Source organism: Chionomys nivalis, chromosome 25, assembly GCF_950005125.1.
Source record: "Chionomys nivalis chromosome 25, mChiNiv1.1, whole genome shotgun sequence".
In the NCBI taxonomy this organism is placed as follows: domain Eukaryota; kingdom Metazoa; phylum Chordata; class Mammalia; order Rodentia; family Cricetidae; genus Chionomys; species Chionomys nivalis.
Genome location: NC_080110.1, coordinates 30,798,444 through 30,817,098, shown reverse-complemented (window position 1 = coordinate 30,817,098; position 18,655 = coordinate 30,798,444). Strand labels below are relative to the sequence as shown.

At 45.6% G+C, this 18,655-nt stretch overlaps 1 protein-coding gene across 1 annotated transcript in view; it reads left to right on the top strand.

The window, feature by feature from the left end:
• Nucleotides 1–18,353, top strand: part of Lrig3 (leucine rich repeats and immunoglobulin like domains 3) — a 47,807-nt gene extending 29,454 nt beyond the window's left edge. The window contains exons 5-19 of the mRNA XM_057757660.1: nt 259–402; nt 1,625–1,768; nt 2,085–2,228; nt 2,623–2,766; nt 3,646–3,726; nt 4,867–4,938; nt 6,960–7,031; nt 7,545–7,708; nt 10,936–11,256; nt 12,484–12,765; nt 13,801–14,253; nt 14,942–15,097; nt 15,782–15,925; nt 16,243–16,512; nt 17,698–18,353. Of these exons, the coding sequence (XP_057613643.1) occupies nt 259–402; nt 1,625–1,768; nt 2,085–2,228; nt 2,623–2,766; nt 3,646–3,726; nt 4,867–4,938; nt 6,960–7,031; nt 7,545–7,708; nt 10,936–11,256; nt 12,484–12,765; nt 13,801–14,253; nt 14,942–15,097; nt 15,782–15,925; nt 16,243–16,512; nt 17,698–17,942 (2,836 nt within the window). The 3' untranslated portion in view covers nt 17,943–18,353. The remainder of the gene's footprint in view (nt 1–258; nt 403–1,624; nt 1,769–2,084; nt 2,229–2,622; nt 2,767–3,645; nt 3,727–4,866; nt 4,939–6,959; nt 7,032–7,544; nt 7,709–10,935; nt 11,257–12,483; nt 12,766–13,800; nt 14,254–14,941; nt 15,098–15,781; nt 15,926–16,242; nt 16,513–17,697) is intronic.
• The last annotated feature ends 302 nt before the right edge of the window (nt 18,354–18,655 follow it).

Genomic DNA, 18,655 nt, shown 5'->3' with positions numbered 1-18,655 from the left:
ATGCGCCTGCCGTGGGCATTTAATATTAAAGCTACGGTGTTTTATATTCATGGAACCCAGGGCTTCTTCACACCTAGCAGGTGAGGATTCTGCTGGTGAGCCATATCCCATATGTGTAAGCCTTAATTTATTTACAGGGACCTCAGTGTTAACAGCTGATGGTCAGGTTCTCTGGAAAGTATTTGCAATGGGGAGACTGAACACATTTTACCTTCCCAAAGAAACCTAAGAAACCTCTGACCTTCACACTCTCGACAGGTATATCAATAGCAACCGAGTGATATCCATGGAACCGGGCTATTTTGACAATTTGGCGAGCACGCTCCTGGTGCTGAAGCTGAACAGGAATCGAATAACAGCTATCCCCCCCAAGATGTTTAAACTGCCCCAGCTCCACCACCTGTAAGTGAACGAAACCTCCTGGAGGTCACGCCCTCACCTGTACACCTTTGGTGTCCATGTTCTGATCCCACAGCCTGGCAGGGGAAGTCGAGGGGTGAGCAGGTAACTGCCTCCCCCTTTCATGGCGAGAGCGGTAGAATCTCCAGATTGGGCAAAGCCTTCCCGATTACCTCACGCCAGCCGCTGCCTGACTAGACACGTCACGTGACAGTTGCTGAAGGAGCAAGCGGTGCGCTGGCTGAGCTCTCCCTTCACAAAGGCGCCATTGTGGATCTGGGGAAACCCAGGGTCTCTCAATAGCTGTGGTTTAAGGAGAATAATACCGACAACTCTGGGATGCTTTGATAGCCTAAATGGCTGTAAAGAACCGTCTTGTTGCCGGGCGGTGGTGGCGCACGCCTTTAATCCCAGCACTTGGGAGGCAGAGGCAGGCGGATCTCTGTGAGTTCGAGACCAGCCTGGTCTACAGAGTTAGTTCCAGGACAGGCTCCAAAACCACAGAGAAACCCTGTCTCGAAAAACCAAAAAAAAAAAAAAAAAAAAAAAAAAAAAAAAAAAAAAAGAACCGTCTTGTTAAGAACGGTAGAACGGTTTGTGAACAGGTTCCCGCGATGGCACTTTTTTTCAGCCTTGGCTGCGCATTACGGAGACTTGGGGAGCTTTTCAAAACCCCAGTGCCCAGGCTTCACCCTAGACCAATTATACTAAAACCTCTGGGGGGTTGCAATTTGAGCTTCGGGGACTTTTAAAGCTCCTTAGGTGGTTCCAGTGTTCAGCAGAAATAGAGGGCTGCAGCCTGCAGGGAAGCAGCAAACTGAAAACTAATTGGGGATGGTGGTAGCCAACTTTGCATACGGATGGAGAAGGATTTCTGTGCCGCTCCTTTGTAGACCCCCTGGGATGGTTATCACTCTTAATTCTGCATCAACAAAAGATGAATATTAATTCATTTGCTGCTACCCCTAGTAGACAACAGTTTAAAAATGAAACTCTGATGTACTTCCTGTATCATTCCAGAAATATACCAAATATATTTGACACGGACATTCACCCCCTATAATAAATTGGAAAAAAAAATATGAAAAGTGTGAGAAATTTAAAACATTCTGTTCGTTTAGCACTGATTCGGTAAAATACATTGTAGTATGTGACACATTCTTTTGCTACCTCTAGAATTTTCTTGTCACATGAACTAACTGCTTCATTGTATCATCCAATGCAGTGAGCTGAGCCGAAACAAGATTAAGAACGTGGACGGACTCACATTCCAAGGGCTGGGGGCACTGAAGTCTCTGAAGATGCAAAGAAACGGAGTCACAAAGCTCATGGATGGAGCTTTCTGGGGGTTGAGCAACATGGAAATCCTGTAAGTGGGGGTGATCGTGGTTCCCACTCAGATGGAATGACCCTGGGGTGCTCAGTAGACCCTTGGTAGCTCTTATCCAAAAAAAAAACCCACATTCAATTCTTATGCTGTGCAATCACAGCTATGGTTTGTTACTCAGCTGTGTCTCAGACGATCTGAGAATTCAGAAGTGCATAAATCTTGTGTTGATGTCTTTCTATATTGAAGCCAACTATCTAGGCATGTTAGGGATACGTCATAGGCTGCAGCCAGCCATGCGTGTCCAGACTAGATTATGAACTCTGGCTCCTGTCTCTGGTTCTCTTTGTACGTGTAGGCAGCTAGACCATAACAACCTCACGGAGATCACCAAAGGCTGGCTCTACGGCTTGCTGACGCTGCGGGAGCTTCATCTGAGCCAGAATGCCATCAGCAGGATCAGCACGGACGCCTGGGAATTCTGCCAGAAGCTCAGCGAGCTGTAAGTTCCCTTTTGTTCTCCTTGGGTTCGAGAGCAGAGCTCATTCTGGAGGAGGAGTTCTTACCACGGATCTCTGGAATTGTCATAACCAAGTTTCCCAGGCGACGGCGACTTTCCTCGGTGCCTTCTTTTGTCACTACGTTCAGTTGTGACGAAGCTGAAGGCAGTTCTGCTCTGTTCAGCTCTGTGGCGCACTGACAGAAGCAGTCATTGTTTCGTGAACTGTTTATTTAATTTTAATTGCTGAGATGAGAAGTAACGTATACCTGGATACTGTCTGGGCAGAGTGTTAAAACAGGACGATTGTAGTTACATTTCTTTCTTATCTTTTAGAAAGCAGATTGTTGTATTGGATGGAAGGAGAAACGCTGTTTGTTGTTCTTGTTCTTTGCAGGGACCTAACTTCCAACCACTTGTCGAGGCTAGACGATTCCAGTTTCCTTGGCCTAAGCCTCCTAAATACCCTTCACATTGGGAACAACAAAGTCAGCTACATTGCTGATTGTGCCTTCCGGGGACTTTCCAGTTTAAAGACTTTGTAAGTTACACATTTTGCTCTTGGTACACGAACCTAATTGGTTCCCAAATGTGCCCACTTTTCTCCCAGCAGATTTCCTTTGTTGCTGAGGAAATGTGTGCAGCCTCGACTGTGGGGTCTTAATCTGTCCCAGAGTAGTTTGATTAGAATAGATCCATTTCATTCATGTGTGTTTCTTTAAGGGATTAAAAAGGACGCTGATCAGACTGCCTGGTGATTGCAGCTTCCCTTTGCAGGATCACTAGGAAGCTCAGAACTGCTGAAGGCAGAAACAATTTTAAGTCCACTAATTTTTTTCTTTATAAATCATAGATTAAAAATAACCCAGAGCAAAATAAATAAATAAACTTAAAAGGTTATAGGTTATAGGAAAGGCCTTGAAGGAAGGTGAATGTTGGCTCTTCTGGTTACCTACAACCTGATTTCTGTCCTAAGAGAAAGAAAAGTGTTGATTTAGCTGAACATTTGAAAAATCTCTCCAGCGTTAATTGAATGTTGTGCACTGGGCTTCAGATTTTGCACTCTTCAGAAACCTGTACCATGGTCTGTCTGGACCCTTAGAGTGGAAAAATGCACTGCACAGTTTGGCACATGTCTATATTTTTCAAGTTGTTCAAGACTTCAGGGTTTAGCCCTCTTGATAGAAGATTTAACAGGGCTGGGATGGCTGTCTTGGTTTGGGGACAGGTTTTCAAATGTTGGATGCAGCATTCAGGATGTGAGAGGTGCCTTGGAGAACTGAGTTCCTTACTCTGAAGTGGGCAGAGCTGGAGGGCGATTAGGAGGACTTTGGGCACACCACCTGGGCGGTGATCCCACCTGGGTGGTGACCCGAGGCTTCTGAGAAGTATGTCTAAGGAGAACACTGTGTTTCCTTAGGGACCTGAAGAATAATGAGATTTCATGGACCATTGAAGATATGAATGGAGCCTTCTCTGGGCTGGACAAACTGAGGCAGCTGTGAGTATAATTGGCCTCTTAATTAGCCCCCTCTATGAATTAAAATTATTGTCATAATTGAAGTCAGATCCATAAGCTGACATCATAGAGTCATCAGAAGTAGATATGTCATCTGGTTACACCCTTGGCCCTTCCCCCAAGTGCATGCTATTGCCCATGATGTTTGTATATTAATTAGCTTTTCTCCCTTAGATGAAAGGAAGAAGTTTGAATCCTGGAATTGGTCTAACTCATGTTATTTCTAGATAAGAGCTTGACTTTTATTTTGACCATTACCCATTAGGAACTGGTTGAAAGGACTGTGTTCAAGGGACTATGTTTATGCCAACATTTAGAAGCCCCTAACAGTGTGCTGTAGTCATGAGTTCTCAAATGAAGCAGTCCACTATCTGTATCACAGATACTGCATCAGGGTCCAGAAAGGATGCGAACACTTCATATTCAGCCACAAAATGGTCTTGTAGACTGCTCTCTGTTTTCTGTTGGTGATGGAGGGTATCCTTAGAGGAGAGGGGAGCAAGCTACACTGTGGAGCAGTGTGATCCCCAGAGGACCTTACTTGCTTGGCATATGAGTTTGTAGAGTGTGTTGGTTATCCTTCTGTTGCTGTGGTAAAATGCCATGACCAAAAGCATCTTAAGAGTTTGCTCTGGCTTATGGTTCTAGACAGCTAGGTGTCCGTGCTGGTAGGGAAGGCATGGCGGCAGCAGCAGTGGGAAGCTGGGAGACCACATCTCTGCCACAGAGTAAACTGGTAGTGGGGGCGTGCTATCAACTCTCCAGGGCCGCCCCCCAGTGATGTACTTCTTCCATCATATCCTAAAAGTTCTATGACCTTCACAAACTGCGCTGCCAACTGGGGACTATCTTTTGCTCTCCACACATCAGTTCAAAGATATGAGCCCATGGGGGCGTTTCCATTCAAGCTCCTACACGGAGGTGTCTGTCGAATGCTTTGAACTCATGTTAAATCATGTTACTGAACATGAGATCAGGGATCCAGTATTTCAAGTTACGTTCTTTCATTGACGAAAATAGTTTTGGTTCGCAAATGAGAATAGTCCTTTTTATGAGTTCTGTTTCTTAAGTGGCATGTTCAAAATTTACTACAATGTGATTGTACCTCTTCCCCCACTCCAGAATGCTCCAGGGAAACCGCATTCGATCGATTACCAAGAAGGCTTTTACTGGTTTGGACGCGCTGGAACATCTGTAAGTAGCTGTGAATGAGTTCCCCTAAGGGTGGTCCCAGATGCTCTCTGTCTAAGACTTCTGAAACGTGAAGCGAATAGCCTGTGCTGACTGCATCCTCCCGTACTGTAAAACACATTTCCACACCCACCTGTCATCTGTCAGTCTTGCTTCCTTCATCTTCATACGTTTACCTGTTGGTTTTCTTTTGACTTAAGACCATCGCTCTTCCTTTCATGCTCATTCATCTCTAAGCAGTGGCAGCTGTAATCTAAAGCAATCTAACATATATTGGGCACTTATCAAAGTCTGGTCATTTTGCCAGGTACAGAATATATAAGTATCTATTGCTCCATTTAGTATTTGCAAAAATACTGTTCAGTAGCTTTTAAATCGTTAAATAAAATTCCTGAAGATTCATGGATTGTGATCACTTGGTTGTGATCACTTGAATATTAAAGATCAAAAAGATGTCCCTGAGAGGGACGTGCTGGAGCTTTGAGAGCGGGTGACACTGTCATGAGAGAACCTTTGCTGTTGTTGTTGCTGGCTGTAAAATGTGCAAGCTAGCCCTCTCTGTTACTATCTTTTGCTCTCCACACATCAGTTGGGGAGTGCTAGGAAAACACAAGATCCGGCTTTTTCTGGCTCCAGAAAGACCCTAAATCCTAAATCCCTTTGGCCCTTGACTACTCAATGCGTGCCCCATCTCGGGAACCTTTGGCACACATTTATGAAATGAGATTTCAGGGTGGAGGGTTTTCAGTTACTAAAGAAGATGCTAGCTCTGGGGAGTATTGCTTAAGTATTATGACAATGGAACCAGCCAACTGTTAGTGTTAGCCTCACACTTCCATTTCAGATCACAGTGTAGTTTGGAATGTTTGCTTAATTGAGGAATGTTTGTAGCCATAAGTTTTCCTACGTGCTAACTTGGACAATGGTATCATTTAGATGCACATCTGAGTTGTACCTCACCAGGACTTTGTGTTTGGGTGTTAGTCTGCTGGCTGCCTCATAGGCTTTCACAACCTTACTGGTTGTTTTAAGAGAGACATGGATTGCCAGCTCCCCCGACAGCAATGCAGAATGAGTCTGCAGAACTGAGCACTGCCATGTCAAGCCAAGACTGCTGTTACTGAAACAGATTATTTTCAGAGGAAAACTAGCCAAAGCATTTGTCAACTGGCCCGTTCCGTTTCTGGGAAAGTGGAATTAGTGGATCAGCAAAGTATTAACCTCTGCTTCAATTTTCTTTGACCTTCGCTGAGTCTTCCAGACTCTTTCCCTACCCAAGTCTAGCACCTTCCTTCTTTGTTTTCCCGTCTACTTGCTCATTCAAAATCCCCCTTATATGCTGTGGACTGTGAAGAAAATAAAGACTAAGGAAGTAACCGTTGTGGCTGGTAGTTTAGCTCTCGCTGCTTTAAAGTACTAGTTAAAAATAAAGTCAACACAAGCATCCTCTCATTTTATGGATGTCCTGCCCGGAACCTCATTTGCTTTATTGAGGACATCTCCTGTGAACATCGCTGCTTTTGCAGTGGAGAGCTATCGTGACAGAATTAGGCTGGAGTCGACAATAATGGGCTCAACCATCCCCCTTCATGCCAAGCTACGTAGGAGAGCCATCTTTCTCTGGGTTGCTTTAGGAATGCCTGCATTAATGTATAGCCAAACACACATCACAGAAAGTGGCCTACAAAAGATGTTTTTAAAACACGTAATCATGAAGCATTAGGTTGTGCACTTCATTAATAGCAAATTTGAATAATGAGATCAGCCAGCGCCCTTGAGGAGTCAACACTCTGGGATTGGCATCAGTCACGACCCCCTCTTCCCCATGACTGAACCCATCTCTGGGGGCCTTGGCCAAAGCTTTCTGAGAGACTCTGCTGCAGTGGTCTCATAGGCACATGCCAACGAACGTGGGGTGTTTCCCCTTTTCCCCTTCGAGTATGTGGGCAGTGGGGTGTGGCCATTCCTGAAGGACATGCCCTGCCATAGTTCACCCTGCTGCCTTGGATTTGGCTGTTTTCCAGGGACCTGAGTGACAACGCCATCATGTCTCTGCAAAGCAACGCATTTTCCCAAATGAAGAAACTTCAGCAACTGTAAGTTTTCCCTTTCCCTTCTCCAGTTTCAAGCCACGCCCCAAAGGGGAGATATGTCATCAAAAAAGAGCGTCTAGCGCATTCTTGACATTATTAATGTTTATACCAGAAACAAGGGAAGGGGGCTGTTTGTTCCTTTGCTTGCCATTGGAATTTCTCTCTCTCTCTCTCTCTCTCTCTCTCTCTCTCTCTCTCTCTCTCTCTCTGTGTTTTGAATTTGCAGCTTAAATCTGTGGGACCATATATAGTATGGTTCCTAAATATAGTTCTCATTTTGTATTAGTTAGGAATTTTGGCGTATCAGCACTTCTGCCTCAATAGGACAATAAGAACAAGAGAAAACAGAGGCTCTGCTAACTCATTTCTTGCATTTTAAGGTAGACTATAGGATATTTTCAACCTCATGCATTCGGTTTCCAAATTCCTCACTTGGTTAGTATTTATTTAAGTTTGACTTACTTGTAGAAATCTGCATTTCATACCAAACAAATTGAATGTAATTCCTCTCCTCAGGCATTTAAATACATCCAGCCTTCTGTGTGATTGCCAGCTAAAATGGCTCCCACCGTGGGTGGTGGAGAATAACTTTCAGAGCTTCATAAATGCCAGTTGTGCCCACCCTCAGCTGCTGAAGGGGAGAAGCATTTTTACCGTCAGCCCAGATGGCTTTGTGTGTGGTGAGTAAAAGTGCCGTCCTTGGTTTTTATTAATTCCCTCTTCCCGCTCGTTTGTCCAAACAATGCGTTTGACGAGATGTGTGTGCTCTTCATAGGAATTTTCCGAGGTAGGCGAAGTGGATCTAGAGTTTGCTGCCTGTTAGCGTTTTCCAGACACTGGTAGAGTTTGCCGGCGCGTCCTCCTATTTGGTTTAGTATCAACATGGTTTGGTGACAAGGATGAAATCGGATCTTGAATGAGCTGAGAGTTGGCCCCATGCTCTCTTCTGCTCTGCTTCCCCCACCCTTCCTGTCCGCCCAGCTGTGGAGGCGTCTGCCTGGCTTTTGACTCTGGTTCTGCAAATGGCGTATCAACAGCTGTCTGTGGTGACGCTACACTGACACTTGCTCTCTTGATTTTGCTGTTGTCATTTTTTAGAGGCCTGGGAGGAAATTGTAGTTTCTTGTATTAGCTTTCAAAGATGGTCCCTAGGTCTGGGAGCTGCATCCTTCTGTGTGTTCATGGAGATCATACCTGGGCCTGGTGTCCTGGGCAGGAGCTCCTCCAACAGACGGTAGCTCCAGGTCCCCTCTCCTCGCCGTTCTGTTTGTTTATAATTTTTGAGATGGGGACCCACTAAGCTGTTTAGGGTGGCCTGGAACTCACTCCACAGTCTAGCTTCCTAAGTAGGTGGGTTCATAGCTCTGAGCTACCAATCCAAGGAACCTGAAAGCTCCTTAGCTGGCGTTTGCCCCTTTAAAAAAAAAAAATCAGTGTTCTGTTTTTTTAAAAATTATTTTCACTAATTCATGCATATATTTTCACAAATTCATGCATATATGTATGTGTATGTGTGTGTATGTATGTATATGTAAATATTTCCTCACCATTGCCCTTTGCCAGCCCTTTGTCCCCTCCCACCAAACCCCCTTCTTCCAGCATCCAACTGCTACGTCCACGTCCTTTTTGGTGACCCACCGTGTTTAATAAGTGTTGTCTATATGCGCATGGTTGGGTACATTATTTACTTGTGAACGGGCAATGGACTATAGCTATATGACTCCCCCCTTCCTCAGCAACCATAACTGCCTACCGCTCTCAGGAAGAAGCAAGGCCAGCAATAAGCTCCTCTCCCATCCAAGATGGTGGCACTTGCGGCACCTTTTTGCAATTTGCTTTCTGCTCTTTAACTCTGGGGTTTGTTGAGAGGCTTGGAGGAAAGAAACTTCAGTAGCCAAGGAATTATGGCTGCTGAGACATTAACTGTTGGCAGGTAAAGCTTCAGGAGGAAGGGCAAGTTCGAATTCATTGTAAATCATTTTAAGATCCATTGTCTTAGCAACCAAAAATCTCAGTATTTGAAGTCGCCTTACCCAGAATTCCTGTGGCTAGTTAGGAACAGACTGTGGTTTAAAAAAAATAAAATAAAAAAGTTTCCATCTCTGATACAGTTTTTTGTCATAGATACCAGACTGTTCTTTACTCTTAGCTGCCTTGGAAACCTTTACAAAAATAAATGTGTGTATAAAACACAAAATCAAAATTTGCTTGAATTTAAGCATGTGTGAGAAGAAACTATAGATCCGCAATTTATCCTGGCATCTTTTAAAATCTGACTATATACTGCTTTGCCCGATATAAGGTTGCAGAAAGTAATGGTGCCAGCAATTTTTAAAAATAAAACTTCTGATGTAGGTTTTGGAACCAAATAAGCTTTGGGCGATCATCCACAAGGGCCTCTCACTATTTCTCCATAGTCTATCTCGCAGTTCTCTGGCCCGGATGTACGAACCCCGGTACTGTGAGACAACCCCAGATGCATCGTCTGCCATGCCCGTCTCTTTCTTTTCCTTCCCCATTGTGAATCCAAACATTGATTTATGGGATGGAAATTTTTTTAAAAATCACACAGAAGCAACTGTCCTATTTAACAACTCACAGGCATAAGCTTGGAAGCAGCGGGCAGCCAAGCCGTGTTCGGGGGAGCACTCTGCTTCCGTTCATGGCCCCAAACTTGTGTTTTCAGATCAGCCATTATCCAGAAGATCTGGTAACTTCCTTCAGGGTTTATTTAGGCCATCTCTGAGAAAATGAAGTTCAAAAAAGGTAACTCTTCCAAAAAGTAACAGAGAACTAAAAATAACTGCTTAGAATGGGGAGTTGCCCGGCTCTAATTATAATGTAACCCGACAGGCTGCGCGGCAGCGTGATTGATGGGCTGCCCCACTTCAGGCCCCAGCCAGCGCGCTAGCTCGCACACGCTTTTTCGATTGCTTGATTTATTTTGGGCTTTTTGGATTTGTTTGCTTTTTGTTCATTACTGTCTTTTCTTAGTTTACTTACATATGCGTCTGCCGGTTTGTGGGCCGATTTGTCTGTGCATCGGGCGTACGCAGGTGCCCAGAGGGCCAGACGAGGAATCAGAATCGTAGGTACAGGCAGTTATGCGCTGAGCACTGTGGTGCTGGGAACAAACCCCAGGTCCTCTGCAAGAGCAGCCAGGTCTCTCCAGCTGCTTGTTACCATCTTGATGATTCGCAGATGTTGGCTTGCTTATGGTTTGGTTGCTCTTTTGGATGGAGGGCCTGAGCAAAAGATTGTAGATGCTGAGAATAACGTTCAAAGATCATCTATGAGCCTAGAAGTTTTAAAGCTGCTTTTCTTTCTTCCTTTTAAATATTCTTTCATTGAATGGTAACTAATATGGTGATTATGGTAGTTATCCTTGTGTACGAGTGCACTGTGGCCGTTTGGTACACAAAGATGTCCTGTGAGCAGATTGGCTGCTACCCTGTAGATCCATCACCTCTAACTTAAATCATTTCCTTGTGCTGGGACCATCGCAAGTCCTCTCTGTGGGCTCTTTTAAAACAATCACTTAATTGCTGTCGGCCAGCCTTACCCCTGCATCCCTCGGTTTTAAATACGGTCTGATTTCCCTTGTGCCTTCTTATGCGTATAGAAAATACCAGACATGTGGCATAAACGTCTACGACCGTTTCAAGGTACCACTTCTCTCAGTTAGAAAATGACGGAGCCTTCTACTCCACTGAACCCGGGCAGGTTACCTCTGAGCCTTCTCCTAGGTTGTCGCTCATTCCTGGGACCGCCGATGTGTCTCTAAAACACAGGCTTGGGGTCACCCCTGAGCTGCCCTCTGCTCTGTCTCCTGTTGTTGGCATTCGAGCGGTGGTGGACTCTGAGGCCCCTCACATCATTTTGTTTCCTCCTTCTCCATTTTAAACAGATGATTTCCCCAAACCCCAGATCACGGTTCAACCAGAAACGCAGTCAGCAATAAAAGGCTCCAACGTGAGTTTTACCTGCTCAGCTGCCAGCAGCAGTGACTCCCCGATGACTTTCGCTTGGAAAAAAGACAACGAACTGCTGCAGGATGCTGAAATGGAGAACTATGCACACCTCCGGGCCCAGGGGGGCGAGGTGATGGAGTACACCACCATCCTGAGGCTGCACAGTGTGGCCTTCGCCAGTGAGGGGAAGTACCAGTGCATCATCTCCAACCACTTCGGGTCATCATACTCCGTCAAAGCCAAGCTCACCGTAAACAGTGCGTGATCCACTTCCCTCTAGTGTTAAAAGATACGGTTTAGTAATGGCTACAGTGTCTGTCTGCTCCCCTTCCCTCTCTCTCCCCCACCAACCCCTGCTTTTTTTCTCATGCTTTCCCACCTAGCTACAGAAAATCGCTATTCTTTATTATTCGTATCTAAAGCAATGATTTATTGGATTCGCCTCTCTGGATATGGCAGGATGAACCAGAATTAAAATGAACCAGATACTTTTGCTCTCTCTGGGGCACGGTGATGTGTGGAACCACACAGCATGCTGCCTTTAAAAGCTCTGGGTATGAATTCTGTCACTCCTGATATATAGTTACGACTCTCACCAAGTGTCTTACCTTTGCACCTGTATCTTCCAACTAGAGATGGGGGCTGGAGAGATGGATGGCTCCATGTTTATGAGCACTGTTCGCTCTTCCAAAGGACCAGGGTTCAATTCCCAGCACCCACGTGGTGGCTCACAACTGTCTGTAACTCTGGTTCCAGGGGTTCTGACACCCTCACACAGACACACACACACACACACATGCAGGCAAAACACTAATGCACATAAAAATAAAATAAAAAGAAATGCCAAGTGCTACTTCTTAGAAATGCTGTGACCCATAAATGTGTGTGTCGGCGGCCTGGCAGCGCACGCATCCATAGTGGCCACCGTGAGCAAGCAGCGGTGCTGTAGCATCCTTTGCATGGCAGGCAGACAGTTCTGCAGTTCTAAGATTGTATTTTGAATGCTCTCCACTTTATTGCTTTAACTGTTAATGTCTGCCTGGTAGATGAGGAGTTCATTGAGCAGGCCCTTGCTAAGGCCTGGCACACAGGGGAACTGAAAGTGTAGAACGGGACGCAGTCACCAAATGTTTGGTCCTGCAGGACTGGGGAAGACTAGATGAAGTCACAGCGCAGAGAGATTGATTTGCCTAAGATCTCACACTTGATTTTCAAGAAAGCTAAAATGTGACCAGAAAATGCCTGCCGGGAGGATCTTCCATCTGAAGATCCTGTGACCCGAGTGTCATTCTGACTCCGTCCCACCTGAGGCTGTGTAGCCCGGAGAAAGCTAATCTGTTTCTCCAGTTCAAGTTTAGCTTCTCTGTCTTAGAGTACTAACCCTGCCTTACCTAAGTCCCGTATCTCCTTGAGTACCCGGAAGTGGGGCAGGACAGACGACCCTTGGAACGCTGATGTCAACTGCATGGCTCTTGTGATTTCAGTGTTGCCTTCCTTCACCAAGACCCCCATGGACCTCACCATCCGCGCCGGGGCCATGGCTCGCCTGGAGTGTGCTGCTGTGGGACACCCGGCCCCACAGATAGCCTGGCAGAAGGATGGAGGCACAGACTTCCCCGCTGCCCGGGAGAGGCGAATGCACGTGATGCCTGAGGACGAAGTCTTCTTCATAGTGGACGTGAAGATCGAGGACATTGGGGTGTACAGCTGCACGGCTCAGAACAGCGCTGGCAGCGTTTCTGCAAACGCGACCCTGACGGTGCTAGGTAAGGCGGGTGCTCTAAGACTCTGAGCCCCTCTCGAATGCCCCGACTCACCCAGAGACCTTTCTTGTCAGAAGCAGCTGGGGGACGAGGCAGACGAAGATGCAGAGAGTTCTGTCTTCAAAAGAGCAGCCTCTGGGTAGCTTTGAAGCCAGGAGACATTTTACATATTCAGGCCTGTGATCAGGGAAATGACTCTGCCCCCTTCACTCCAAGTACAGCCTCTAGTCTTTTCTTCGTAGGCAGGCATTGTTCACAACCGTTGGACATCTCAGCGTTGTAAAAAGTATGAAGGAAAGTGTCTATAGATGGACGGGGAAGACCCGTCCCCTTCCTTCGCCTCCCGTGCCTCTGTGGAAGTCCCAGTTCTTACCCCCTACTTAAACAGGTGTTTCTCAGATTCGGGACACGTTCATAGTTCCTGTGTCTCTAGGAGAGTTACAGTAACCTACCAAGATGTCAGGGAACAGAGGAAGGCCTTTCAAGGTCTCTGGCATGAGAAACTTCATTTTAAAGAAATAAACACGGGGGTGGAGTTAAGAGCGTGTCCCGCTGCAGACGACCTGCCTTTGGTTCCCAGCACCCACAGTGTCAGTTTGCACCTGCCTTTCTGTCCAGCCCCAGGGAACCTACCCCCTCTGGCCTCCACAGGAGCACACACCTTCCCACACACAGACAAATACATGTCAAGTACACAGTTACGAGTAATCAAAGGAAATCTCTAAAGAGTGTTTGCCTTTGTCAACGTATCAACAGCCTTGTGCATGAAATTAATATTTCTTTTACCAGTTTTCTAGATTAAAAAATATTTTGTCTTCCACCAATTTACTAACCTTGGAACATATAGGGAAGGTGAGGTAAAAACTCATATATTTCCCTGGTGGGACGGGTGATATGATCCAAGGTTGCCTTGACTGGATACTCTTTAATACACCTGTTCAGTGAGCTGTAGGGGTATAAGATTTGAATAAATTCACCTGCGAGCTCTTAAACGGAACCCGGTTTTCACCTAGGAAATCTCAAACCTTGTGCTTTCAGAGACTCCATCATTTCTGCGGCCTCTGTTAGACAGAACTGTCACCAAGGGAGAAACGGCGGTCCTGCAGTGCATCGCTGGTGGGAGTCCACCCCCCAGGCTAAACTGGACGAAAGACGACAGCCCGTTGGTGGTGACCGAGAGGCACTTTTTCGCAGCAGGCAATCAGCTGCTGATTATCGTTGACTCGGACGTCAGCGACGCCGGGAAGTACACATGTGAAATGTCCAACACCCTCGGCACCGAGAGAGGCAACATGCGCCTCAGCGTGATTCCCACTCCCACCTGCGACTCCCCGCACATGACTGCCCCGTCCTTAGACGATGACGGCTGGGCCACCGTGGGCGTCGTGATCATAGCCGTGGTTTGCTGTGTGGTGGGCACGTCCCTCGTGTGGGTGGTCATCATCTACCACACGAGGCGGAGGAGCGAAGACTGCAGCATTACTAACACAGGTGTGTAAACAGCAGCCTGGCCGGGGCTGTGGGAGTCATGTGGATCTGTGGTTTCGTAGGCAGGCCCTTCTAGGAGCTGTCTCACGGTCTGAGTCCGTCTCACAAGGGTGACTCATTTACCGCGAGCTGTAGGAATGCGGGTAGCTAAAAATGACACCCCAGCCTGAAGTAACGCCGATGCGCAGAGGTTAATCTTTTTACTAAAACCTCATCAGGATATCCTGATGGCGGAGAGATAAAAATCCAAAGCACAGTGAAATCCCTCCTCTTCAGGATGGACGCAAGCAAGGAGGCAGGAGCTGCAGAGAGGTAGTTGGCTCACCCTCTAGTGGCAGCTCTTCGTGTTCTGTGTAAGCATGCGCACAGCCCAGCAGGATATTGTCGTGAGGGTTGCCTGCACCTTCTGCTACTGATGAGATGAGAGCGATCCAAGGGCTCCATTTATGGTTTTGACTCATTACCTTTTGAACATATGGTTTTGAAATTTGGGCAGGGGTGTATTTCGTGGGCAATAAAGTGAAAATTAACTCGGGCCCAGAGCTAAAAAGCAGCCATGGGCCATTCCTGGTTTTTCCAGAATAGATAGTCCCTTAACTGGTGCTACAGAAACCAGACCAGTCTGTACTGTATCCTGCTAGCCGGCAGCTCCGGGGCAAGGCTCTTGATGGATGCTGTTGTTTGATTACAGATGAGACCAACTTGCCGGCCGATATCCCTAGTTATCTGTCATCCCAGGGAACGTTAGCTGACAGACAGGATGGATACATCTCCTCCGAAAGCGGAAGTCATCACCAGTTCCTTACTTCTTCTGGCGGGTTTTTCTTACCACAACATGACAGTGCCGGTAAGTGTCTAAGATGTCCAGGGACTGTTGTTTTAAAGTCACAGGGGACGTCCTGGATGTAACAGTAATTTTCAGAAGAAATTGATGACGGTGATGAGGGCCTAGCCCAAGATTGCTAGCAAAACTACAGTTCTCTGAGACCGTCTCCATAATCCTCCGACTGCTGTGTCCGCTGCTGTTTTATTGTTCCATATGTTTAATTGAGCTATCGGGAGATGTTTTTGTTTGGCTTGGTGTTTTGACTCAGCTTTGAGGTAGGATACGACGGTTTCTAGTCATTGAGTCTGATCATCTGGAACATTTCACAGAAGGCCATAGTGCTGAGCGTTCAAACCATGGCTGTGCGCATCGATCCGCTTCCATTAGAATCCAAATGGGGCTAGCGATAAGGTTGGCACACTTAGCTCAGTGCTTATCAGGACTTAACTATAGCTGCCCTGATTGGTGGATCCCAATTTAAAACATTTATAGTCCAGATCCAAGAATAACTTTAATGGACCATTACAATTTCAGCTTCATGGGCCTCAAGAAACTGGAAAAAAAATTTCCTATGTATGTGTGTACTTTCTCTTTCTTACTACATCCTAGCCAAATTTTCTTCTGTAAATATGGAAAATACAGAACCAGAGCAAATGTTGAATGACATTTAATAACAGTTCAGTGACTGAGGTTTGTTTCTTAAAGGGACATGCCATATTGACAACAGCAGTGAAGCCGAGGTTGATGCTGCCCCTGACCCATTTCTCTGCCCTTTTGTGGGCTCCACAGGCCCTGTATACTTGAAGGGGAATGTATACGGCCAAGATCCATTTGAAGTTTATCTTCCAGGTATGGTTTTCTTGACTGAATATAGTTCTGTTTCCTGAAAAGACTTATGTAGATGGAAGTTTCTGTCCCACCCAGTCCCGTAGTCATTCAGTCCCAAATAAACACACAGAGGCGTATAGTAATTATAAACTGTTTGGCCTATTGATCAGGCTTATTACTAACTAGCTCTTACAACTTAATTTAACCCATAATTCGTATCTATGTTTAGCCACATGGGTTGGTACCTTTTCTCAGTGAGGCATTCTCATCTTGCTTCCTCTGCATCCTTCCTGACGTGCTAACTGTATCTCCTTCTGTTGTGGAACCACCTTGAAAAGGATGCAGTTCTGACCCGAGGGTAGCTCTAATGGACCACTATGAGACCAGCTACATGAAGAAGGACTGCTTCCCATGCACTCATTCCTCAGAGGAACCCTGTGAACGGAACCTCAGTAGCATCCCATGGCCACACTCACGAAAGCCCGTGACCTTCATGTACACTCAGAACGAGGGACCCACACTTCAGCCTCTGTGTTTAAACAAGTCCTCTCTGGATTTTAGTACAAGTCAGGAACCAGGATCAGTTACTTCAAGTAATTCTTTCATGGGTAAGTTTATCAAACTGGGGATTACCTTACTTCTCTGATTCAAGCTTCATTTTGCTTTGGGCAATGATTTTATTCCTAATGTGATTGTGATGTCCTCCGAGTTGCAGGTCTTTCTAAACTGCAGTCAGGGCTGGGAATTGTGTGTGGTTTTGTATTTAATCTGTACCTAAGCCCCAGGAGCTTTCTGGGTTATGCTGTGTGTGGCATGTAGGAGACAAGGGTTTGGGGAATGACTTAGGAGCTGAGTTTGTCAGCCGTGTGGAAAAAGTGGTTTTGGGTCCCAGCAGCCTGAGGGGTGGAGCTGTATTCTCTGCATGGTTGTGGTTTCATACGTCTGGTGGCTTCTAACTGAACTCACAGTGGAAGCTGGGAAGGCAGCATCCTACCTAGCCAAGCTTCAGACAGTTGAGATGATTGTCAGCAGAGGCCTGCAGTGCTTACAGGGCAAACCAGTGCAGGTAGACAACAGCGAACCCCACGGGTAGATTGTGAGACTTTAAAAGGAAGAACAGAGAGCAAGTGCTGCCGTTTTTACTGAGTGAAGCAGTCAGAGAAACAAGCCTCAACCTGCCGTGGTGTGTTCTTGTGTTCTTGGTTTGTTTTTAAAGGAAAAATTCCAAACCATTTTACTTAAGTGTTTAAGAAATTTTATCCATTGTTCCAGTATTCCTATAGAAATAGAAATTTTCTTCGGTATTTTCTGAAGAAAAAAAAATGGAAGTATATTCTGTAGAACTAGGGTAGGCATTTTAGTTAATCGGATGATTTTTTTTTTTTTTTTGCTACAGTTGAAGGAAGGACAAGGCAAGAATCTGTCGAAATACACTGCCTGCGTATTATGTAGTTAACCTTCATGGAAAATCATGAGCTCAGACATCCTCAGGCAAGGGCTCCAGGGCATTTTTCAATTGACAGGCTTCAGGAACTTCAATGTTCAGTGGTTAGTGTTTCTGAGGGTCAGGAGAAAACAAAAATGGGCATGTTTGTTTGGTGGCTTTAAAGACACAGGTGTGCAGGTGTTCTTTGCTACATCCTATAGACAGTGTGTTCACAGCGCACACCGACTCCCGCATAGGATGCTGGGGAAAGCTTAGTCGTGTTAATGGAAACATCCTGGCTCCTTTTGGCATTCCTTTACGACTAGCGAAAGGACCCGTGTGTTCATGGGATTTTCTTTTCTTGTAGGTACCTTTGGAAAGCCTCTGAGGAGACCTCACCTGGACGCCTTTTCGAGCTTTGGGAAGCCGCCAGACTGTCAGCCGAGGCCCTTTCACGTGACAGAGCTTTCCTCCGCAGAGTTGGACTCTGAGTCAGAGGAAGATGCGAAAGAAAGGACTGAGTTCCAGAAGGATAATCACAGGGGCACTGATCAACAGACGTTAGATACGTACAGGACTCCAGACTGCCAGCCTTGTGACTTGGGCACATAGACCGGAAGGACCAAAGGAAAGCTTCCACATGCTACCTCATCTGGGCTCCTATTTAAAAGAGACAGAATCCAGTGCTTCTAAATGGACTTACAAAGTTTAAAAAGGAAAAAAAAAAAGCTTTATTTATACAGAGGAACCAAAATTACAAAAAAGTTATAAAAATTTATACCGGGAATAACTTTCATATAAAAATGCATTTTAAAAAGTATTTTATAACTTTGTTTTATATGAAAAATATCCTATGTAAATTAATGGTATAAGTCCATTTTATGTATTTTTATAAAGCCAGATTTCTTTTTATTGAGAATGAGTACTAAAGCCTTTTTAAATAATCCCATCTTACACCTTTTTTTGAATAGAGGCCACTTTATTCTATTTTGCACATTGCATTTAATAAAATGTGTCATTTGGTGCCAAGCCCCATTTATACAATAAGAGATTTTATTGTTTTCAATGCCTTTTAGACCTATTCATTTGTATTATCACATCTCAAATGAATTGACGTTATATTTAGCATATTAAAGTACAGCCAAAGGGCCCATTCAGCCCACCCCACCCCCTGGATGGTTAACAAACTGTCGTCACGTGGGTCACAGCCAAGTGCACTCCAGATGAGTCATAGTCATCAGAAGGTGTCCCTAGCCTCACAAATAGAAGATCCGTTGCTGCCAACTGGTCCCAACTGCAGCTCGCATGACCCCATAATCCATATT